This window comes from Coloeus monedula, assembly GCF_965178545.1.
Source record: "Coloeus monedula genome assembly, chromosome: 1".
In the NCBI taxonomy this organism is placed as follows: Eukaryota; Metazoa; Chordata; class Aves; order Passeriformes; family Corvidae; genus Coloeus; species Coloeus monedula.
The window spans coordinates 15,820,670-15,843,864 of record NC_138781.1 but is presented as its reverse complement, the minus strand read 5'-3'; the positions used below and the strand labels follow the sequence as shown (position 1 = coordinate 15,843,864).

At 42.5% G+C, this 23,195-nt stretch overlaps 2 protein-coding genes across 5 annotated transcripts in view; one reads left to right on the top strand and one right to left on the bottom strand.

The window, feature by feature from the left end:
• Positions 1-13,858: 13,858 nt before the first annotated feature.
• Positions 13,859-22,953, bottom strand: LOC309580685 (microtubule nucleation factor SSNA1-like). 3 transcript variants are annotated; one of them, XM_082294855.1, is made up of 2 exons: positions 22,861-22,953; positions 13,859-20,876 (listed from the first exon to the last, which is right to left on the bottom strand). In XM_082294855.1, exon 2 carries the CDS (start codon positions 20,833-20,835, stop codon positions 20,491-20,493), a length of 345 nt encoding a protein of 114 aa, XP_082150981.1. In that variant the 5' UTR covers positions 20,836-20,876; positions 22,861-22,953; the 3' UTR covers positions 13,859-20,490. The 3 variants fall into 3 exon arrangements, with proteins under 3 accessions (XP_082150981.1, XP_082150979.1, XP_082150980.1); XM_082294853.1 differs by lacking the exon at positions 22,861-22,953 and adding an exon at positions 21,877-22,013; XM_082294854.1 differs by lacking the exon at positions 22,861-22,953 and adding an exon at positions 21,881-21,981.
• The window catches only part of WAC (WW domain containing adaptor with coiled-coil), a 58,515-nt gene continuing 57,843 nt past the window's right edge, over positions 22,524-23,195 (top strand). The window contains exons 1-2 of one of the 2 annotated variants that reach the window (XM_082294832.1): positions 22,524-22,659; positions 22,827-22,863. Coding sequence is in view for 1 of the 2 variants with exons in the window: in XM_082294831.1 (XP_082150957.1) it covers positions 22,657-22,697; positions 22,827-22,863 (78 nt within the window). In the remaining variant the exon portion in view is untranslated. Of the gene's footprint in view, positions 22,698-22,826; positions 22,864-23,195 lie in introns of both variants that reach the window. The other variant, XM_082294831.1, reaches the window with a different exon arrangement.

The window sequence follows — 23,195 nt, the reverse complement described above, 5'->3', positions numbered from 1 at the left end:
CACTGACGTAGTTTCAAAAAGAGGACTTTGTTCTCTTCCCACCTAATTTTGTATCCTACTGACTTATAGTCATTGGAACTGTTGACTTAGGTTTTTTTTCAGTTGAGAAGGGAGTTAAAGTGATGGCTTATTTCCAGAGCAAAAGTCCCAGCCTCTAGGCTGTTATGCAAACCTATGTGTGTTGAAGTGAAAGTTGTCACAGTTGCTGCTGTCTTAGGTGGGAAGAAAGCATGGAGCTGCTCAGTTTGACAAGGTGGCTGCATCTCTGGACAAGTGTGGCAATAGAAGTTTGGATACAAATGATGCCCAGGTACCCATAAACTCAGGCACATAAACAAGCTTTTTGTGATTGGTCTCTTGGGCTGAGGCATCACAATTTCTCCCAGGGTTTGCTTCAGGCATGTAGAACTTTTTCTTGGACCTCTCCCACTGAGATTGTCCTGCCACCCAAGTAGTGTGCCTGAGTCCTCTCTACCACTGCAACAAGACTGGGTAGTTCTGGCCTCAGCTGTAACAACTTCCCTTTGTTGTCCTCTACTGCATGCCAAAGCTCAGGGCTGGATGCCCGGTCTGCTGTGACCATCTGATGATAGTGGAGTCATGGACCCGTACCACAAGAACAAAAAAAAGAAAAAAATAAAGTTAAGGTGGAAACAGTGGGAGTGGAAAGACTCATAAATACTCAGAAGTGATCAGGAGAAAAGAAAAAACTCCCTTTCAATTGGTGCTTCTTCAGAGATGCTGCTGTAGAAGTAAAACACTTTTAACAGAAATTTGGTAATTGCCATTATCCCTTGAAGGTCTTTTCCACTAGCTTCAAAGTTAAGAAGTAAATTAAATACTTGTACTTGTCATGAGCTGACATTTATCTTGAGCTCATTTGACATTAACAGGCTGGAGCTCCATCAAATGCTATTCCAGTGTGGCTACACTTGAGCCACAAGAGCTTTCATAACCAGCCAGGAAACACGGGCAGTCCTGACAAGTCACTGAAGTGAATTTTTGTTCTGTTCAGACCCACATTCCCCTGCTTCCCTGGAAAGGAGTAGGGTATGACACCATACCTGCCACTGGAAGACACATCCCCCTCTCTCTATCCATCTCTGTCAGTTCCCAAATGGTTGCATTCATCATCAAAACATTATTCATCAGAAGTTGGCCACATCCTGAAAACACCAAACTTCTTGTTGGTAAAAAAAGGAAATGAAATACTGGTGTAATTTACCTTTTTTTTGAAAGAAAACAAAGGCTTACACAAAGCAGGATCCATCTGGGGCTTAGCTAGCCCGGTTCCTGTCCTGCTAGGCTCTTTCCCAGATTCCTGTACTGCCACACATTTTGCTCCTGGTGCAGTGTACAGTTGCAGGCTCTACACATCACTGAACACAATGTGCTGGGCACCTTTTGCCAGTGGGGAGTCTGATTCACATGCTTAGAAACAGAAAGAAATATTTCCCTTTCCTAACTATGGTAATAGATTTTCCTGATTTAGGCAACAAAGAGAAAATAATCTCTGCAGAGGTTACGAGCAAATACTGACTGCTTCCTCTTTGAATTCCCGTTGTCATTTTGCCCAAGTGCAAAATGACAATGCTCTTCTTGCTTCTGGTGGCAAACACACCACTAGGTGAGTGTCAGACAAGAAACCAACCACCTTAAGGGTCACATCTACACCAGCAGTGCTTCAGTTTATTCTGCAGTGGGACACAATGAGATCTGAGGCCGCAAGAGATGAGGCCTTGGGACATGGGATGCCTTTGGGCAGAGAATCCATGTGCTACAGCTGGGACGTATGGGAGCTGCCTGAGGTCGAAGCATGCACAGCCCCTTTCTGCTGAGCAGTTCACTCTGTTACCTGATATACCACACACTGCTGAGCAACACATCAGAAGACCCATCCAGTTTTGCAAGCAAGATACAGCAGAGATGGAAGTTTGTGGCTTAGCTGCAAATTTCTGTAAAGGTGTTTTACAAGTGTAAGATCCAACTGGACAGGTCAGTGACAACAGAATGAGGATGTAGCACTGCTTGCCAGTTGCCTTGAGAAGAAAGTTTGTCTGTATGTGCTACTGTGAGTCACATGCAATATGAAGGAACAGCTCTCTGGCAAGTGAACAATGGTTTGAAATTTACATCTCCACAAAGGACAGCAGTGCTCAGTTTTGTGTGAACATCAATCATTCCAAAGAGGCCACGGCATTAAGCGATCAAGCTTCTGAGAATGTCTCTGAAGCTCCTCTTCCCCCTGGAGCTGTGCTGCCTGTAGGAATAAAGGCTGAACCTGCAAAAAGACTGCTGTGCAAACCCTTGTGAGGCCTTGACAGCAACCATGTGGAACCATGAACTCACCATCTTGGTAGCCAGAGGACAGATGCAGCAAGTCTGGAATTCTGTGCAAGTTGGGACTTGCATGCAAGTCCAGACTGACTGTTTCTGTGCAGAGACCCTTCGCCCATGAGTTCCTCTCCTCTGGTGTGATCCCCCAATGGTGCTTGTAGCCAAATCCACAGTGTAGGCTCCACCAATACAGTATTTCTGAACTGGCTCAGTTTTGTGTTTACCCTCTGATGATCTGCCCCTGTTCTTGCCGACTGGAAGCTGTAGGCTGTGTTCTTGCAGCCATTCTCACAGCCACTGCTGTGTAGCTTCGCAGGGGAGCAAGTGGGAGATGTTGATTGTGGGACCAGCTCTGGGGATAGCTCATTCTCTCTCTGATCCATGCAGATTACTGCATTGCATCCCTGACTTGTTGATAAGGATTTCAGGGATGCCATGCAGCTCCTTGAGGAGGCCAGAGAACATGTCACTAAGGATGGCTTTAAGTTAGCACAGCTATTCTATTTGTTCAGTAGGAGAAATAACAAAAGAATACAAGACATAACAGTTAGAAAAATCTCAAATGAAAAAAAAGTGGACCCATGGAAAAAGACCATACTTTGAGCAATACAAGATACTGCAGTCAGGCTGTCTACAGGTTTAAAACTTGATTTGAATCCTGCTTTTTCACTGTCATCAGTCAGCTGGAGGAATGAAACAGCTAGTGACTAAAGGACCAGACTGTGAAAGGACTTCAGGTGCCTTCACAGGCAGGTAGGCACCCATCAGGACTTTAAAAGTTCCTGTGCAGTAGAGACCAGTTTCACTGCGCTGCTGAACACCTTTAGGATTATGGCCATGAGTGATCCTAAAGCCATATGCAGTACTACAGGAACTGAGTTGTAAAAGATTAACATTTAACATGTGTTTTCTCTGATCCCAAAACCAGCAAGGAAAGTGTCAAATCAGGAAGGGCAGAGGAATCCCAGACGTCAAAGGAATCTGCAGGGCACAGAGGGAAATCCTGCTGCTCTGCCAAGCAGGAGCAGTGTCCTGCTCTGCCCCCATATTTGTCTCAAACTCACCACTTGCTTATTATAAACACTGTTAAATCAAATGTGTCATTCAGGAGAGAAGAATTTGATCTTACTTTCAGTAAGAATTTGTCACTTGAGAGGTTTCTGAATTCCTCCCTGGTTTCATTTGCATATTTTATCAGTCAATCAATGACAGCTCTGCCACAAGAATATTTCTGCTCTTAACAGGTGGTCACTGGCAAGTTACATCTTTAAGCCATCTTGTGTGTGTTCTAACATGGTAAGTGAAAAAGCAGTGATTTACTTCACAGTATTCACTTTGAATGACTTAAGCATCACAATGAAGGATATACAAAAAAACATGTTGTGTTTTATTGCCTGCAAAGTCTGAATCTTTTTCCCCTGGGAGCAAGGGATGATGAACTGAGTGGTGCTTTTGACAGCTGTGTGTGCTGAATCGCTCATCGGGGGAGCCAGGTCTATCCATGGACTCTAGAGGGAAGCAAAGACAAGCTGGCTTCCCAGTGAGCCCTCTCCCTTGGATGCCCGTGATTAGGTGGGAGGGATGCAGGCCCTGCTGCACGCTCTGTCCTTCCATTGCCCGTTCCGTCTAAAGGTCGCAGGAATTCTGCCCTCCAGGGAGTGTCCTAAATTAAATGTCTTACATCATGATGGGGGTGAAAATTCCAAAAATGTATACAGTCATGAAATATGAGCTCCTGCAAAGGCTGCTATGAAATGCTTCACTCTTATTTTCCCAAATCCAGGACCGCCCCCTCCTGGCGGTCCCGGCGAGCTGCCCGGGCAGGGCCAAAGCGCACAAAGACACAGCGCCGGCGGGATTTCTGCCTACCCGGGATGTACCGCATGCTGAGACTTCCCTGTCGAGCACAGAATCTCCATGGCTCCCCTTACAGACATACCGAGTTTTAGAATTAAATGCCTGAGGCGGCAGAAACACAGCGCGAGTGACAAAATGAATTGTTTAATCTGCCTGCTTGGTAGCAGATAAACGGCAAAGCAGATTTTATCTCTTCTGAGTGAAGTGGAAATGATGGGGATGAACAAACTCCTAAAAATAACAGAATAGCTAAAATCTCTGCTTTCTGTAGAGCAAATGTAGCCCTTTGGGAAAGTGCAACAAATACCATCTGTGTTTCCAAAACTCCGAAGTTAATTTGTTGCAGACGTCTCTGTATTTACTGAAAATGGACATATTTTGTGTGGCAGAATAACATCTTGCAGTGATGAAAAATAACCCAAATACTCCCATCCAATTAGCTCCAAAGGGGGGTTTACCTGAAAAAGCTCAATTTAAAAGATCACTTTGTTTAAATCAGCCATCAAACCTATCTGTTGTTAAGTTAGTTTCATACACATAAGGAAGAATTTAGAAAATATACTTTCTCATCAAAATGTTTAACTGGAATTTAAAAAGAATTCAGAGTGTAATTCTGAGATGATGTAAACGAGTATTTGCTTTAAAACAGCGTATCTGATGGGAAGCCAAGGGAACCCAGTACAGTACTTCAGCTGACAGCAGCAGAGCATCTTTGTTTTAAACTATGGCTGGAATTAGGCCATGAAATAAAGAATACAGATGGAAATGTGAATCTGAATTTCCCCAATGTTTGGTGTGCACTATGGGTCCATTGCAAAGACAAGTTTGGAACTAGATTTTAATCTAACTTTTTTGAAGCACAGTGGGTCCCCAAATTACCTGTGAAATTCAGAAAGGGAGGCAGCACATGGGAAGCTGAGGCACTGTGGTGCTATGATTTTGTATTTGACTGCAAAGACTTAATATGTCTGTTTTTTCTTGTACTGCTTGGACTCTGAATGGCTGAGAGCTCATCCAAGCATCAACTGCTCCTGTGGCAGCAAAAATCCCCTTGAAGAGTTGTTACTTCATTTTTTTCCCCAGACAACTGGGTTATGAGAATGCAGAAAATGTGGAGTCATTTGGACAAGCAATGATGCAAATATAAAGAAGCGAGCCCCAGAAGGCAGTGCTGTGGCAGAGGGGATGACAAAGCCAGGCACTGTCACTGCTGAGACAGGTTCAGTGCAGAAAAATGTTTCTGGAATGCATATGTGATTCCTTGTCCCTGGCTCATTGTTTGAGAACTTGATCAATACTGCTGCAGCAAGGATTCCCAATAAGCTGAAACAAAACAAAACATGCATTCATGGGAGCATTGCCATTCAAGAGCACACATTTCCCAGTTAAAATGAAGGTCAGTCATAAATTACATCTCTGATTTGCTCAGGATTTCTCTCTCTTGCTCTGTTTTGGCAGTTTAAGACCCCTTTGATATTTGAGCAAGGCCTTTTCCTTTGCACATCTGATCTTGATTATGATTTATGGCAATGGTAATTCGTTACCTCCCCAAGGCAGCAATTCTGAGAAGGAAAGCGAGTACAGTATGATTGTTTAGGAGAGAGGCACACTGCACAGTGTTTTAACCATTTCTCCATTTTATAGCTCTGTCTCTTCCCCATGGATTGCCCTTGCACACAGCAACACCATGAGCTCCTCCCATGGGAATGCCCCAAAGCCATCAGAGAAATCACTGTGTCTGGATGCACAAAAATTCAGGTTGCATATTTACCTATCAAAACAGTGACCTCTGAGCTTGTTGGTTTGGACACATTTTTAGATGCTGTTTCGTGGTGAACACAGACTAATAAGGTATCAATAAGCACCAAAGTTTTTTTTCTTCCAGCTGTAAAGGTCTCAGGGGTTGCCCTCCCCATCTCTCTCCTATTTTACAAAATGAAGAGGAATGTTCTTGCTCAGTTTCTGGAATGCAAGTCTGTAAAAGGAGGGTATATTTCCTCATGGATCAACTTTGTGTCAGCCAAAAATACACTGAGGCTTTGCATGAGGGAATGGGATGAATGAAACTGGGGCTTGCACTGCTTGTCTATGTATGCAAAAGACAGAGGCAAATGTTCCAGTGGAGAGTGTATTGAGAGTGTTTGAGACAACGTGGTGGTGGCAGAAAATGTTGGATGCTTATGTGCTTTTTCCTGTGGGTGCTATGAGGCATTTTGAGGCGTTTACAATTGCAGTAAGATTTTTCATGTTGGTTTGTAACATACTCTTCATTCTTTTATTGCTTTCACTTCTCTGGCTTGCTTCTACCAGCAGTTCCCTGGGTTCATTAAGAATTTTCACAGAGTTTGCAATGTGAGAGGCTACTGAACATGCCTCTAGCACCATCAATCTGCTCCTGGACAAAATATACTCTTGTAGACTTGGGGGGTGATTACAAAATTATTTTATTGCCCTTCAGGCACTACAAATACCATCTGGTTAGTGAGGACAAGTGATGGGTACATTTCTTTCATAAAGGTGACCAAAAATATTGCACTGGGAAGTGCAGGCAGCTGGCAAGTTTTGCAAGTTTGATCCTGGTGCCTGGCAGAAACACAACAGGCAGAATTGTAAATGATATCTTATTTTTTTGTTTGCTTGTATAATACATTTTTTAAAAGCTTAAATGTATTTTTAAATAGGCCTATGTACATTTTAAATGGGACTCCCAAAGTGCAGCAGGACTTCCCTATGATACACTATGTTTTGCCATGAAGATACCAAGTATATTCAAAGGATATTCGTAATATTTTCCCTAGAAGAAGGAAATTTCCTAACTCATCATACATAGGCCTTTCTTAAAAGTAATGCAAAACTTCCACAGAGCAGGAGAGGAACAAAGCCCTACCAGCTCTTGCTGTTCCAGTGACACAGCAAAGCTGCTTGAGGAGTACTTTATAAACCAAAATTTCCACTTAGTTAAAAGAAGGATCCCTCTCCTCTACTTTAATTAGACTTCTAACTTGGAACATACAACTTGTGAAGAATATAATGTGAAGGAAAAAAGTGTTTATTGCATGTATTTGTCCATTTTCACTGATATTAAAGGTCAAAGAGATAGGGGCCCTCCAGTCCGAGCTGGCGGGGAGGCCCAGCACTGCCCTGCCAGCAGCTGGGTGAGTGCCCAGCCTCCTGTGGGGAACACTGTATTAGGAAAGCTCTCCTTCACTGTGCCACTATCTCATAAATCAGCCTAATTACTCAAATGAGGAGAGCTGCATCCCTCTGCTTTGAGCCCTGCTGGTTTACAGAGAGGGGGAAGTAAATAAAAAGGAACAATGTTGGCTGCTGCTGCAGGAGGGACACAGGGAGGGAGAACAATAGTCTTGAGTCTCCTCCCTGCCACCAGGCCGTTAGGAGGGAAGAAGTGAGGTGGCTTCGTGCACGCCCCTGGAGTTACTCCAGATCAGAACTGAAATCAGACGCTGAGCTCAGCAGCATCTGCTGAAGGAAAAAGCACATAAAACAGAGGGCAGAGGCATGTTATTTTCCAGGCTGTGAGAGAATGTTGCTAAGGAAAGAAAAAGGGAGGGATACAAGGCTTTGCAATGTCTGCCCGAACAACCAATGCACTATAAATACCGACCTGAGTTCTAATATCAGCATCAAGTCTTTACACCTTTGGATTTTTTTAGAGTAAAGGTGGATTTTATTTTTTATTTCTAAAAAAGTTGTATTTCGGTTCCTTTTCTTGCTTTGTATAAGCTTTTTTTTGCAATCGCAGAAATTAGAAACTTGTTTTTGTGTAATGAAATCTTAGATTATTTACTACATGAATCTGGGAGCCGAGGCTTTATGCAAACCACAAAGAGATTATGAAAATAGGAGAGTCAAAATTATGTGCAGCCCTACTTGTTGTCTGTATTTTTGTCAAGTTTCCTCTATTGTCCCCTCTTTATGATGACTGAAACAAATCATTCAGGTCTAGATTGCATATTATGACACCACAAGGCCTCCTTGCTATTGTTTGGGCCAAATTAAAAGCATTTGTCAAAAATAATTGTGGAATGGCATAAAAATTCATGTTAATTTTGGAGAGGATTTAATTATTTCTATTGTGACAAATTTTTCTTCACGTTAGATACTAAATTTGTACGTTAACAAAAAAAATCCAAAAATTAGACAATTCTGGCAGTTCTTCTGACGTTCTCCTCGGAAAAATTCCTCTGGATGTTGTCAGCTGCTTATTCTCTCTTGTTCAGAGTTAGTTTTATTAAAATGTCTTCATCTTGCCCTTTATACAGCATACTTACTTCTATCTTTAGCTTCAGTCTGATAAATTATTCCATTTCTAAATCCCATCTTCAGTCTTCAGCTACATGTTGAAAATACGTGATCATATTTTTGGCCTTTCAGACTCCAAAGCAAGCTCTGCAAGTACTACAAACCCCTTTTTGTTGTTGTACTCTGCAAGGACTACAAACCCATTTACCTTTCATGTATTTGCTTGTATTATCCAGGGGACAAATACATTGTGATGTTAGGAGATCCCCTGGAGCCTCTTTCAGCCCTGAAATTGCTGGTTCCTCTAACATTCCTGATTCTGGGAAGCATCATGTGAGGTCGGTACTTCTGGCAGAAGACAGGCCATGTCTTCTTCATTGCTGCTGCATGCACTCTCCCAGGAGTCAGCAGCCCTCCTCCCCCTGCCATCCCATACGGCTTCCAGCTTCTGCCAGCCTGGAAGCTCCAGAATTGTCTCCAAACCAGACCTTGTTCCCTGTCACCTGCAGATCACGTTGAGGCTGGACTAAAAGTGGATTCCCTGACAGTTCTGAGTAACCCATAATGACTGTGGAAAGCTGGGTGTAGTTGCTAAAGGTACTAAGAGAGGAATTTAAATATACAGAAAGCCAGTTATGTCCTACAGACATGGATTATGAGTGCCTTTCTTAAAGCCATCATTGCATCTGATATGATTGAAGTATAACATGGTGTGAAATTTTCAAAAGGACTTTGACCATGACCAGCTTCAGGCATTGAAAATGACACACATCAGGCCAAGCACAAAGTGTGAGACTGTTGTTAAATCATGAAAAATATTTAGAATTATTTGTATTTGCATTTCTGAGCCTTGCTTTTGCGCTTTCAACCTTTTCTTTACAAGAAGCAGAAACGTAACTTCTGAGGGTAGAGGGAAGAAGGACAAAGAAAATGCCTTGATTTCAGGAGCCAGGCCTTTGAGACATGCATGAAGAATCCTGAATTTTAAAAACCAGAGCAACAGCAAGCAGAGCACAAAACCCCCTAACTTTCAGTGAGTCTTGTGGCATAAAATCCTTGGGTACCTATTAAATTCTAATTAATATCTCAAAACTCATTCCAGAATTTTAAAATTATTTTTTGTCACCTTCTTTGCTCTTATACAGGCTGCAGCACTAGAATCAGAAGTTTACATTTTGAAATCCAGTAACACTGCACAAGTACTTTAGTTAGTTTAAGGGAATTTGTGCTCATGCTAATGAGATTATTTTAACTACAAGTTACATTATAGCTTCTCAATGTAACAATCCCAATGTAGCAGAGGTAGCATCAAGCAGCTATTATTTATTTGAAAGATGTGGCACTTAAGGACATGGTCTACTGGTGAGCTTGGCAGCTCTGGGTTAATGGCTGGACTTGACCATCTGGGAGGTTCTTTCCAATTTAAATGGTTCTATGGCTTTTGATGCCTCTGTAAAACATTTGGCTGCGCACAACCAGATGCAGAAGTTATTTGAAACAAAGGCAAGTTTCATGTAAGGCAATATGCAAGTTTTCATTTAAATCTACAAAGTCAAGTTACATTTCCCAATGTTTGGTTGCTTCTGAGTTTGCCAACACCTGAAACTATAAAATACTTAACAGCTAATCTAAGTTCAAAGGTTATCTTAATGTCTGAGAACCAAGCCTCACTCCAGCAACATCAGTGTGATGACATGTAATAATAAATGGCATAGTAAGCCATGGAAAAGAACCTTTACCTAAGAGTTATAGATAAATTTCATACCTAAGTAACAACATACTTATATAAGTAATATGTAATATGTATATAGTACACATACAACAGAAGTAACAATGTATACTGCTTTATTAAGCTTATCTAAAATAAAAAAGGAATTTTACACTGAACAGATCTGAGACCAAAAATCCATGTCTTGGACAAGCAGTACTTGCAGCCAAGGAACTCCACATAGGAATAAAGTTACTGAAGTATAAAAGGTCTGCAATGACAAGCAAACACAACATTTTGTTGCTTCTCTTTTCCTTACAATGGCTGCTTGCTTTTAGAATTTGCATTATGAAAATTTTTTGAAGAAAAAAATAAAAGATCCCATGGGGCAGCTTTAGCTGCCTCCCATGTGGAACTAGCATTTCTTGAAGCAAATTATTCCACGTATTCAAAAGAAAATTCTTTTCTTACTCAGCCCAGTAATGATGTAGGAGGGAGCAAGTTAAAAGAAAGAAAAGCCCTCTCACTTCTACTCTCGGAGGCAACCCCGTTTGATTCAGACCATGGCCAGCAGTTTTATCCTTTTGTGCTTTTCCTTGTCTTTGATGGAGACCAATACCAGATACTGCCCTTCCCCAGGTTCTTTCACTGCATTATCAGAAGTTTGCCCTTTCTTTGTCAGAGATGAAATGATGCACTCTAATAAAACAGCATCTGATCTGGAGGAACCATTTTGTCACCAAGACTTTGCTATCAGTAAATAAAATTAGAAACCTTTATGCAAACCAGCAGGATTTTAGCCAGTGTGAAAATAACTGAGCTACTGTCCTCTTTCAACAACTCTTTGTGTTCAGTCACCCCAGAAAGCAGGAAAACCAATTGTTCCCTAAAACACGGTAAAGGTCTGTGCAGACATTGTTGGTACTCAGAGATTTCACAGCATGCAGACTTTTAATTGCCTCTCCTTCCTCTCTGCACACAAAGGTATTTGCAGTGTTTATCTCTAGCACACCTTAGTGGGAAATAGATTAGTTTGTAAAATAGAGCAGGATTGCAAAGAAAATTGCTGAATACATACAATGCCCTGACATAACTTTTTACAAGTAGCCTTACTGTGCCATACTCCACTCTGTCTTAGCACATATTTATTATTTTGCAACACAGGTCACACTCAGAGCTTTCAAGAAGACACAAGTGACCTATAACAGCTTCCTCGATGAGATCATTATCTGCAAGATCCAGCACTCTTATTTCTTTTCCTCTTTCTAGTTTCAAGTTATAATCTTTTCTCAAACACAGAGTGAACATTTCTGGAACAAACTCACATCACTCTGAATTAATTAAATTACAGCATTAATTATTAATTAAATTACAGCACCTCATATAGACCTTTATCTGGTCTATTAAGAAGATTATAAGCAAAGTCAGCATTTATCCTCAGTGACAAAATAAACTTCTGTTCTTTAATCTCCATAGTATATCAGGAAAATCACATTTCCATCCATCCATCCACCCATCTATCCATCCATCCATCCATCCATCCATCCCTTTGACCTACAAGTCTTTTTAGGACGGGTTTTTCCCATCCCACCCTTTTTTTAGGATGAAACTCAGATCAGGCATCTGTTTTCTCTAGAATATAATATCAGCACCCTATCGAGCCATAACTTTAGGGGCACTATCGAACTGAATGAAATCTGTTTAGTTTTGTAAACGATTTTCCCAAGTGTGCCAGAACATGTCTGGACGGTATCAAGATACTGAAAGTATCTCTGACACACCACATATCAGAAGAGCAGCATGTTTCTGGTCAACAGCTTGGGATAACTAAAAACATGGTAAGCAAGGAGCTAGGAAATAGAGGCAACAAAAGCTGTTGCAGAAGATGAGGATGGTGCTACAAATGATGGCTTATGTGGAAGCAAGACTATGGGGGCTACTGATAAAACAGGATACACGACCCCATGCGAGTTGTTAATGTCCAACCTGTTTAAATTGTCTTTTCTAATGGCAGATAATACTGAAGTATTAGACAGCTTTCTACCAAGAACTCTCTGTATTTATTAAAATGCTGAGTATGTTTATATATATACATTTTTTTAATATATATATATTTATATATATATTTTAACGTATGTGTGAGTATGTGTATATATATATATATATGATATACGAATATATGAATATTGCTGTCAGGTGCCACCTGTTAAAGTTAGGTTAAAGTAGTTCTTACTCTGAATTCATAGCGCCAGCTTCTTTTCACTATAGAAGAGCCCCATCCATCCAGATACCTAGAGTTCCTCACTTGCCATACTACTTCAATCCATTAACCTAAAACAACCTGTGGTAGAATATGGTTGCCTCACAGCCTGCTGGTATTATATGTGTTCTGTATGCTATAATAGATGGACTAAAATTCAGACCTCCCACTACCTTTAAACATCAAGAAGCCTCCATGTCTAAAAAATCTGGTGGTCTTACATGGACTAGTACAAGGTAATAAGCAGCCTGATAAAACAATAGGGCCTATAAAGGCAAGTTATCTGAAAAAGGCTAGGCTTTGAAAGGTAATTAATTAGCAACTATCATTAAAAGTTCTTTCTGTACCTCTGCCCCACTTCTTACCGTCAGGTCCCAAAGCAGGGGCTTGGAGAGAGCAGGTCTGGAAAGTTAGAGTGGCTGCTCAGGAGTTGGGATACTTTGTCATGCTGGCTCTATTCATGGAGAAAGGATGAACACATTTAAACATCATCATCATGCTTTGTGCAATGTGGAGTAAGTAACAGCAAAAAGGTATGCCTCTAATCAGTTATATCTATCCCTTCCCCCAACACACAGGTTGAGAATGCATAATCCTGTCTGTTTATGTCAAAACATCAAACGGGACATGAATCCTTGGGAACCAGTCCAAGTCAGAGCATTCAAGTGAGGCTGAAAAAGCAAAGCCTCCATTCCCAGATCTGTCCCTGATTTGGGGCAGATTACTACTGAGTGTCACTGTCAATCAAGGGGGATAAAGGTATTAACATTCTCTGTAAGGTACTATGTGATTGGTTCATTGGAAGTACTTGTTTATATATCCTATATAAATACACATATTTATATATGTGTCATTTTTAAACACTTTTAAAAACAAGCATGGCATAAAACCATGTTTCAGTTAAAAACATGTTTTTTAACCATGTTTAAATCTTGTTTCAGTTAAATTGCTGCTGTACAGGTAGTTTTCTTCTGACATTCCCAAAGAAAACATTCTCACATGCACACCATGAATGTGTATGGCAGAGTGCCACGGAAGGCCTCAATGGAATACTTCATTAAAAAACAAACAAAAAACCGAAAGTACATTCCAAACTGAGCAAACAACGCTTCACACAAATCATTTAAACTAAGAGGAGCCACAAGGTTCACAACTTAACTGTAGGATTAAGTCTGCATTTGACCAGGAACTTGGAGTACTACACATTGAATAACAACAACTTACAGGCTTGTGGGCTTCAGTGGAACTTGGGCATCTGTATTTTAGGTCACATGTATTTGAACTTGAACAACCTGAATCTAAAGCAAGAACACCTTAGGCTTCAGAGGAAAACCACTAAACAGAACAGGATTTTAAATAAATATCCTTCTCATAGAGTCAAGTCACTAAGTCACATGTCACTAAGACACAGAATTCCGAGTTTCAAGAACAGGAAGAGGTCACACTTTTCTAACAAGTCCAGTGACTCCAGAGCGTATCAGATTTCATAAGGGTATCCACAGGGTCAACTGCTTCTTGGCAGGGCAAAGCAACCCTCACTGAGCCCAGTACTGCGGCAGTTACACTGCCCCCAGCTGCACCTGAGCTCCTGCATTTAAAGATAACCTGGCTGCAATTGGGTATTACATTCCTTGTGACTGACAGCATGGACTGGTTTTCTTTTTATCAGCTTGCTTCAGTGAACCTTATAACAGAGAATTATGACCATTCTAACCACTTTGTTCTAATTGTCTCACATCACTTTACCATGGACAAGGCTAACAAGGATGCCCCTCTCTTTCCACACATGGTGATCTCTACTAAAAAGGCAGCTCCTCTTTTGCCCCATGTTCCCCTGGAAGGAGTATCCATTCCACCCATGCTAGCAACAATACTTGAGGAAGAACCAGTATTTAACAAAAAGTACCTTGGGCGCATGAGTTACAGCAACTAATCTCACTTACTATGAGGCAGTGAGCAGCACAAATGTATAGTAGGATTTCTGTTATTGAACAGCTGCATAACCATATAAGAATTACTGCCAGTTTTTTGTTTTAAACACTTGACAGTGTATGATTCAGCCCTGAATACTAACTATATTATAAAAACATTCAAAAAACAAAATTCTCTCATGCTGATATTCAACTTAAAGTGCTCTTACTGTATAAGGAAAAAGAGGCTTTAAGAAAGTGTAAGCTTGCAGAATATGAAGAGGATTTTGTGACAGGAATTGACAGACATTCCCAATCAGAATGAGTATCCAAGTTGTATGAACTTGTTAATAATCATGTAACAACAAAAAGAAAATACTACAAATACTACTTTGATCTATTTCCGAATACAGACAGGGAGATTTGACAGCCTTTAGGAAAGAAATATGAAAGAATATACTTTTTACTATGTTCAACTAAATAAACGATATGGTTTTTCAAAAAATGTAAATTACAATTTGTCACAGACTATGACATAAATAATTTTCTGTAAGTGTTCCCATATATCCCGTATTAATGGAAAACCTCAAGCCAATTATGGGAGCTCTGACTGAAGCAAGAGAACCTACGCATATGAAGCTCAAAAAATAACACCTATGAAGATTTAACTTTAAAATGCTCTGCGATCAGTCTGTTAGGTATCGTAATTTCAAACATTTTTCAAAGTAAGTGTTAAAATTGTTCAACCTCTTACTTTGTTTTATAGTCTCTAACACTCCTGTCGTCTTGATTTAGGCTGGCCAGGAAGCTGTGTGTCTACTTCACACAAGATGGTAAACAAGAACACTCAACACTGTTCTAAATCCTTCAGGACTAAGTACACGCTCTCTATACAGGAGTGCTGGTAAGGCTGAGAGAAGCCACCCCATGAAACTTCAAAGGCCTTAAGTGAGATGTGAGAGAAACAAGCTCCCACCACAGTCAGTAGAATCACAGTCAATCCCACCTCCAGAGCAAGACTGACAGGACTTTTTTCAAATGCCTCTTCTTGAATGTGATCTCTGTCTACAGGTGCTTGTTTTCTTCTAATATGCATGAATCCTGTTCTAAAAGTAACATTTTGCCATTTGTGACATTCAAATTAAGCATACTTACAAATATTATCAGCTTTGCATCGTGTCACAAACAATGGGTGTGCTATAATCAAAATGCAAAGATTTTACACTGTTATTTTCCATCCCGCTGCTAAGTAAGACACCCAAGTTTGTATTAAAATTTACAAATTTTCTGTAGTAGTTACTGAAGCATATTCATAGTCTTGCACAGACAAAAAACCCTGCAAATTGTTCCACCCCACAAGATCTTCTGAAGCTACTTTTGAAATGACTATAAAATCAAAGTGTTCTACTAGCCCAAATTCTACTAAAATCTTATTTTTGTAAATACAGACTACAACACTGAACTGCATTTCACACAAATCCCACAAGCTAGAGCTATGAATGACCACATAGCTCCCTGTTGTGCAAGCTTGAACCTCTCCATGTTTTATGAACACCTAACATGCAATTAGCTGGGTTTTACAGCTAGATGTGAACCAAACTTCATCTGCAACCAACTAAGATAGACAACCATCAAGGATTACTCTGGGGCATTTAATAAAATCCCTGACAGATTTATAAGTAGTTAAGGGGCAAAGAACAAAAAACCCATCCCAAGTTTAAAAAAGGCATAGAACAGACACCCAAGAAGTGGCCATGGTGCCTGACTCCTCCCCAGTAAAACAACAGACACTGACAGAGCAATTGGCGCACAAATTAAACCAAACACTAGTCCATCCTTCACCCAAAGGAGAAAAAAGAAAATAGATACATCTATATTTAAAAACACACACATACATTGTGTAAAAGCACACTGTGATTTTAGGAAAACTTGCCTATTCATCTGTTAAGAAAACCACCAACACACACACACAAACAAATCAACATTAAAGCATTTATTAGTACTTCTTTGCTCATTCCTGAAAAGGAGGAAATTAAAAAAATAAATTAAAAAAATAACTGTTTTGTCTACTTCTTGCATAAAACTCCAAGAATCTAGGATCTACTCAAGGCAACTGCCACAAGCTACACCTTATCACTCAAATCTCTTCTAACAAGCAAAATCATCTGAGTAATAGATATTCTGCACAAGACTCATCTGTATGATGAATTAACTGTAGACATCTGATCCTCTGGCTAACAATCTTCTGAATGTTCTTGGTGCAGAATTACCAGTACCTTGTTCCAGTTTAGCTTAATCCACTTTATCCATTTGGAGTGGGACACACTTGTACCCCAAGAGCTAGATGGAGTTGTACTCAATTCTTAAACAGGAATCCAAGATCCAGTCATCTGGGTTCAGACTACAGCTTGCTTCATTGTTTGACTGGACAATTCTTTAGGTATTTGAAGATGCCTAGTCTTCCTGGTCTGAAGAATTCCTAGTCCAAGGAAACCAATCTCTTGCATTCACCAAGAGCCAAAAACCTGCTAACCTTCTGCCTAAACTGTCCAAGGTCAATCTGACATACAGAGTACATCAAGTACACACAGAACTTGGGGTTCTTTATAAAACCCAAGCAGTTCACTGAGGACTGTTCATAGGAGAGCATCCAGGACAGGAAACAACACCACTGCATCCTGTGTGAGCCTGGCAGCACACTTACCCAGCAAACAGGAGGCTTAGGATCCACAGCCTCCTGGTGGAACAGAAATAAAAGACACAAAGAGAAAACAAAACATAGGTTGCCTCATTTGCTGACTGTCAGTAGACTTAAAGGAAGGAGGAGAAAGTCCTGGCTTCAGATGAAGTTCAGATGATTTCTAAAATTTGATTTATTGGGTAGCAAGAACTCAGTAGCTCAGTACAAGTATACTTAAAGCAGACAGAAATTAGGAGAAACTCCACCTCTCTATCATACCCCCTCATGCTCCAGTCTTCCCAAACCAGGACTTCACATCCATACCTTCTCTTTATTCCATACCCTTGAAATTAAAGCCAACCCCCAATCCACTCACCTCCATTTCTGTAAGGTGATTAACAGAAACTGCATGTGGGGACGAGGTACCTAAGCTGCAGGGTAAGCACCACAGAAAAGAGACAGTAATGGGATGTGAATGGCTGCTGGCATAAGTGACTTCACTCAGTGGTTCCTATAATCACTTCCACACAGAAAATTACTTCAACATACCACCCACAAGCAGTTTCTTTAGTAACTGCCAAACTCTCTACAGTTTACTTGCAAGGAGTCAACAGTCAAATGTTTTGAAAAAACTGTTGTTCACTAGTGTTTTAAGTGCTGGGTACATATCCAAGAAGCGTTGCTATAAAACCAGAGAATCACCAGATACCTTGCAGTTACATTCTGTTACTTGGAAACCAGGTAGAGGTGCCTTTACATAAATTCAGGACTTTAGACCAATGCTCTAGATGCATTTCACTAAATCTTTGAATCAGGCACAGGTGGAAGGTTCAAAAACTGTTGTCTCCCCACATACGAAATAAGATACAAAACACCGAACACAGCAGTTTAGATTAGGAACCCAACTTTTGTCATTAAGGCTCCTAGACTGTAAGCACTGCAGTAAAGCATCAGGTAGAACTCAGAGAGTCATGCGAATTTAATATAAAAATTAAGTTAGGAGTAAGTATGACTTGCCTTATTTAAGGTAAACTTCCTGTTTCAGGCCATCCCTGCAGAGCTACTGCTATCTGCAAATTATCATTTCTCTTCCAGCAACACTGTGGACCAACTCAGTTTGCCTATCTTCTGAACAAAGTGAAGTTGTTTAACAAAAGCTATTTATGTCAAGATTTATAGTGTCTGAAAAAGCAGTGAAAAAGGTTTATCACTTCAATAAAAGGGTTCATTTGGGTCAATGTAGAATATAATGGTAAGCATTACTGAGTAGCAACTCTACGGGTGCACAATGACTGCCACACTTCAGAGTTATTCTAAAAATAGGCAAGCCCTAGAGATACATTATTTCTCTCCACCTTTAAGTGTGACTTTAAATGGAAATTTTAGACTGGGATCACTGAGTGGAATTCTAGCAACATTTCAACTTTTTTTGGAAAACTGGGAGGCTCCAGTGTGTGTGTAAATACTAGTCAAAAGTTACATTTTTCTCTTAGTTTTGTAAAAACAGAAATTAAAGCATCTCCAGTTATTTAGTTTTGACACTGTAATAGCTACATAATAACGTCTGGAAGTAGATTTCTTCAAAGTCTCATAAGGCTTCTCTTAAAACTTCCTTAGTTTTATCAGCTTCAGTAGAACAAGAGGCATTATTTATGATTATTCTAAGGCAAACAAACCTGTAATTATTGTGTGAGACCAATACTAGAAATTAACTGTACTGTTCTCTATAAATGAGCTTTCTGTGATACAAATTTTTTTTCAGACCGTTTCGAGTTCCATTGCAGCTAATAAGAAGCAGTTTACATTTGCAACTCCAAGTTCTTGCTCTTTAGTTAACAGTTTTCCTGAGTCTTCCTATTTTGCTGTATATCAGTTACTACTACCAGTCTAAGGGAAGACAGAATGTCATAAAATGTCCAGTCAAATAAACCACTCTTTTGCTACTAAAAACAGCAAAATTTTTGTGTTTAACATAAACAAGGTGGTCCTGAGTGCTGCAGTACTACTACAGCAGCACCCCTGAGATGATGTAATTTTATCACCTCAGCATTACCCACTAGAAATTCCCCAGAGGGAAGCCCCTGCAAGTGCCATACAAGTAAACTGTGATTACCTCAGTCACACTCATCCCTGATGTAGCACGGCAACCAGAAGAACATAAAATTTGCTTCCTATTACTGATGAAGAGCTATTACCAAAACTATTCACATCTCCATACCCTCTATGCATGCACCTGAGAGACACACCATTATCAAGTAAGGAGATTACAACTAGACTTCTTTTGATTTAATTAATTGGTATTGAATGAAGACTTGACAACAAGACACAGCTCAAAAAGTTACTGCTGTAACACGTGAAAGAGCGTGACAAAATGCATGTGTATGTACACACGCACAAACAGAGAGGTTCAGTAAAAATAAAAAACAGCATTAAATTGAAATTTATGCCATGCTGTTATGTCATCCCTGATCTCTAAGTTCCATTTTAATGTCCTCTGTAAGAATGTCTGATAGCTGCAAACCACTTCTCATTTTCTTCTTTCACCTTTCATTTGTATTTATTTCACATCATTCCAGGATGTTCACTATTCTCTACAATCTTATTACAATTATTTAAAAGATCAGTATTGAGCTAAAAGGCACTAAAAAGGCTTCCAAAAATTGTATTACTGGCTTTTAGTCAGGACTATCTTCTTTGGTCTTGTATTTACCTCAGTATTTTTAACAGGATCCCAGAGCTTTTTTCAGGACTTCTAGTCACTACTGACACATTTTTCATAGCCCCAAATGAATTACTGGTCCAAGCATTCATGGTGTAGCTGTGCACTTGCACCAAACCTTTCACTGCAGCACATCTTTCTGAACAAGGCTTTGGAGAATAGCTTCAAAAGATGCAGAAACCACATACAGTGTTAAATTTTAAGCCTCCATGCCCTGCATTAGTCCTGATTTCTCACCTTATCCCTCTATTATTCAAATAGACAATTAATGTAAACAGGGGTTGTCTTTGTGCATGCATCAGACAGAGAACTCCAAGCTCCTACAGGAAGCTAAATAGCTCATTTCTACTTGGTCCCAACAGTAAAGCCTAAGCATTCAGAAAGTGAAAAGAAGTAGCATCTGATTGACTTGTATCCACTCGTTTTCAAAGAATAATTTACCAGTAGACATCTGAAGTCAACCAATAAAACATGTCTTTTTTTTAAGTCTTGAAATATCATGTCAAAACTGACAGTGTCACATTTGACTCAACTACCTATTTTGCTAAGTTTTATAGTGTTCAATTAAGTACATTTTTTAAGCAAAACAGCAACTTTATTTAATCTATTTTCTAGTGCATTTGAAAATAATGTAACATACAGAAAGACTGGAAGAAAATCCCTGTCTGTTTATACTGTGGCTGTAAGGTTCCGTGGCTGCCCACGTTTCTCACCTAGTGGAATTTTAGCACTGGAGAGTCCAAACATTTGACTGTTTCACGTTACATTGGTTTTCAGATCTGGTGAATGCTTTAAGCTTCCCACTTCCTTCTTCAGGACATTAAGTAAAGTTCTAGAGCTATCCAAAATCTTCATGTAAGCAGCTTCAGTTTCAGCGAGTATTTTATCAAGCTCATTCCGTGAAGCCACCTTTTGGGCCAGGTTTTCACATACACATTCCAACTGTTCACTGAGAACTTGAATTTCATGCTGGAGTTTATTCTTTTCCTCTTCTGCTTGCCGGATTTGTTTGTTCAGTTCTTCTTTTTGCATACATAAATCTTCAATGCATTTCACTAGTTCATTATTGTAACCCTGAAGAACAGCTCCCTGCTGAGTCATCCTGCACTCAGTCCCTTAAGTCCCCTTTCAGCAACGGCCTTCTGCACTCCAATTAAAGGAAAACAAACAAACAAACAAAGAAACAGAAAAAAAATTGTAAGAGTGTTAACATGAATAATGCTTCACTAGCACAGATGGAGCCACGGGGCAAGGTTCTCTATTTAAGGTTAACACGCCCACTCTGAGATGTGCCACATCTCTTCCCTTTTCAGGAGGGGGACAAGGCAAAATTTGGCATCTGCTCTTAAACCTTTACTGAAAACTGCTGGCTCCTATGACACGGTCATGGCAATGGTATCAAAGTATTCATGATATGTTTTACAATACTTTTATACAATCCTGAATATAGGATGTTTGTACGTCAAACTTCAAGGGCCTGCTCAGAAAAGAGCAAGAATTACAGAATCACAGAATTCTTCGGGTTGGAAGGGACTTCTAGAGATCACCCAGTCCAACCCCCTGGCAAAGCAGGGTCACCTAGAGCAGGTGATACAGGAACGCATCTAAGTGGGTTCTGAATGTCTCCACAGAAGCACACTTCACGCCCTTCCCGGGCAGCCTATTCCAGTGCTTTTCCACCCTCAACACGAGGAAGTTCTTCCTCGTGCTGAGGTGAAACTTCTTGTGTTTTAGTTTATAGCCATCGCTCCTCGTCCTGTCACCGGGCACCACCCTGAGGGGCTCAGCAGGCACTGACAACAGCGGAGAACCTTCCCGACATACCGAGCACCCGGAGCTCCCCAAATACTGGGGTGACCTGGAACGCCTGTGCCGGAGCCACGACGAGCCCCTCGCCCGCCGCTCACACCCCCCCCCGGGGACACACCGGGGCCAAGGCCTGACCCGCGCGGCCGCCGCCCCAGGGACATTTTAACACCCTCCTCGCCGCCGAGCGCGGCCCTGCGGAACACGCGCGGCGCACAAAATGGCTCCTGCCTGTACATCGAGTGCCCGGGCGGAAGGGGAGGAGGGGGTAGGTAAGAGGAGACCTTCCCATTCGTATCTCCCACCCCCCCCCGCAATTCCCTCTGTTGCCCCCACCTGCCTGGCAGGATCGCCGTTCGGGATCGCACCGAGGGAGCAGCTCTGCCACCGAGGCCGCGCTGCCCTCGGCCAACCGGCCCCGTGCGCCCGCCAACGGCCGCGCCGGCCCGTGAAGGGTCACGGAAACACCCGAGATCTTCCGAACGCGGCGCCGCCCTGACGGCCGTGCGGAAACGTCTCTCCGGAAAACCGCGATGTTTTCCGAAGACAGGTAGCGGTCGGGAGAGTGGGCCGAGGAGGGAGGGGCAGGGAGGGCTGAGCGTTACGGAAGGAGCCGATGTTTGCCGAAGGGAGGGACTGAAGGGCGTCGTGCTCGGCGGAGGTAGCCGATGTTTGCCGAAGGGAGGGACTGAGGGGCGTCGTGCTCGGCGGAGGCAGCCGATGTTTACCGAAGGCAGAGTCGCCCGAGAGCAAAGGGGACAGAGGGGACGGAGCGCGTCGGAAAGAGCCGGAAAGAGCCGACGTTGACCGAGCGCGGCGTCGCCTGAGTTCCCCGGATGTAGTTGGAGCGGCGGCGGCGGGCGCGGCGGGGGGAGGCGGTGGCCGAGTCGGTGCTCCCGGTGTGTCTCAGCGCGCGCGGGGCCGAGCTGCCGGCGTCTCCCCTCTCGAGGCGATGGGCCCGTGAGCGCCGCTCCAGCCGAGCTGCCCGAGCCGCCCCCTTCCCCCGCCCCTGCCCCCGGAGCGCTGCCGCCCCCGCCTCCCCCCTCGGCGCCTGTGGCCCGGCCGCGGCCGTGCCCTCCTGGTCCCCTCACCCTCACACACACAGGCCGGGCATTGATGGTAATGTATGCGAGGAAACAGCAGAGACTCAGTGATGGGTAAATTCACCCCCCTGGCCCCGAGGGGCCGCCCCCCCCCCCCCCCTCCGCCATGTTCGGCCCGGCCGCGGGGCCGGTAACGGGCGCTCGCTAACGCCTCTCTCTCTCTTTCTTTCGCTCTCTCCTCAGCTGTCACGACCGCAGGGGGGACTCGCAGCCCTACCAGGTACCGCCGGGCCGGGAGGAGGAGCAGGGGAGGCGGGGGGGAGCTACTCCAGCGGAGGCTCCGGCGGCCGCCGCAGGCCGCGGTGCCGCGGCCGCCCCGGTCCGGCCCCTGGCGTCGCTCTGGACCCGGGGCCGCGGGGCGGGGAGGCGGCGGCGGCGCTGGCGCAGGGAACGGGGCCCCGATGCTCGGCCGAGGCCTACGGAGCCGGGGCGAGCAGGAGCGGCCTAGTGCGACCCGTGCGGGGCTCAGGCCTGGGAGTCGGGGAGGGTGCGAGGGGCGGGAGAGGGAACCGGGGTCAGCCACGGTGGAGTGGAGACCCAGGGGCGGTGAAT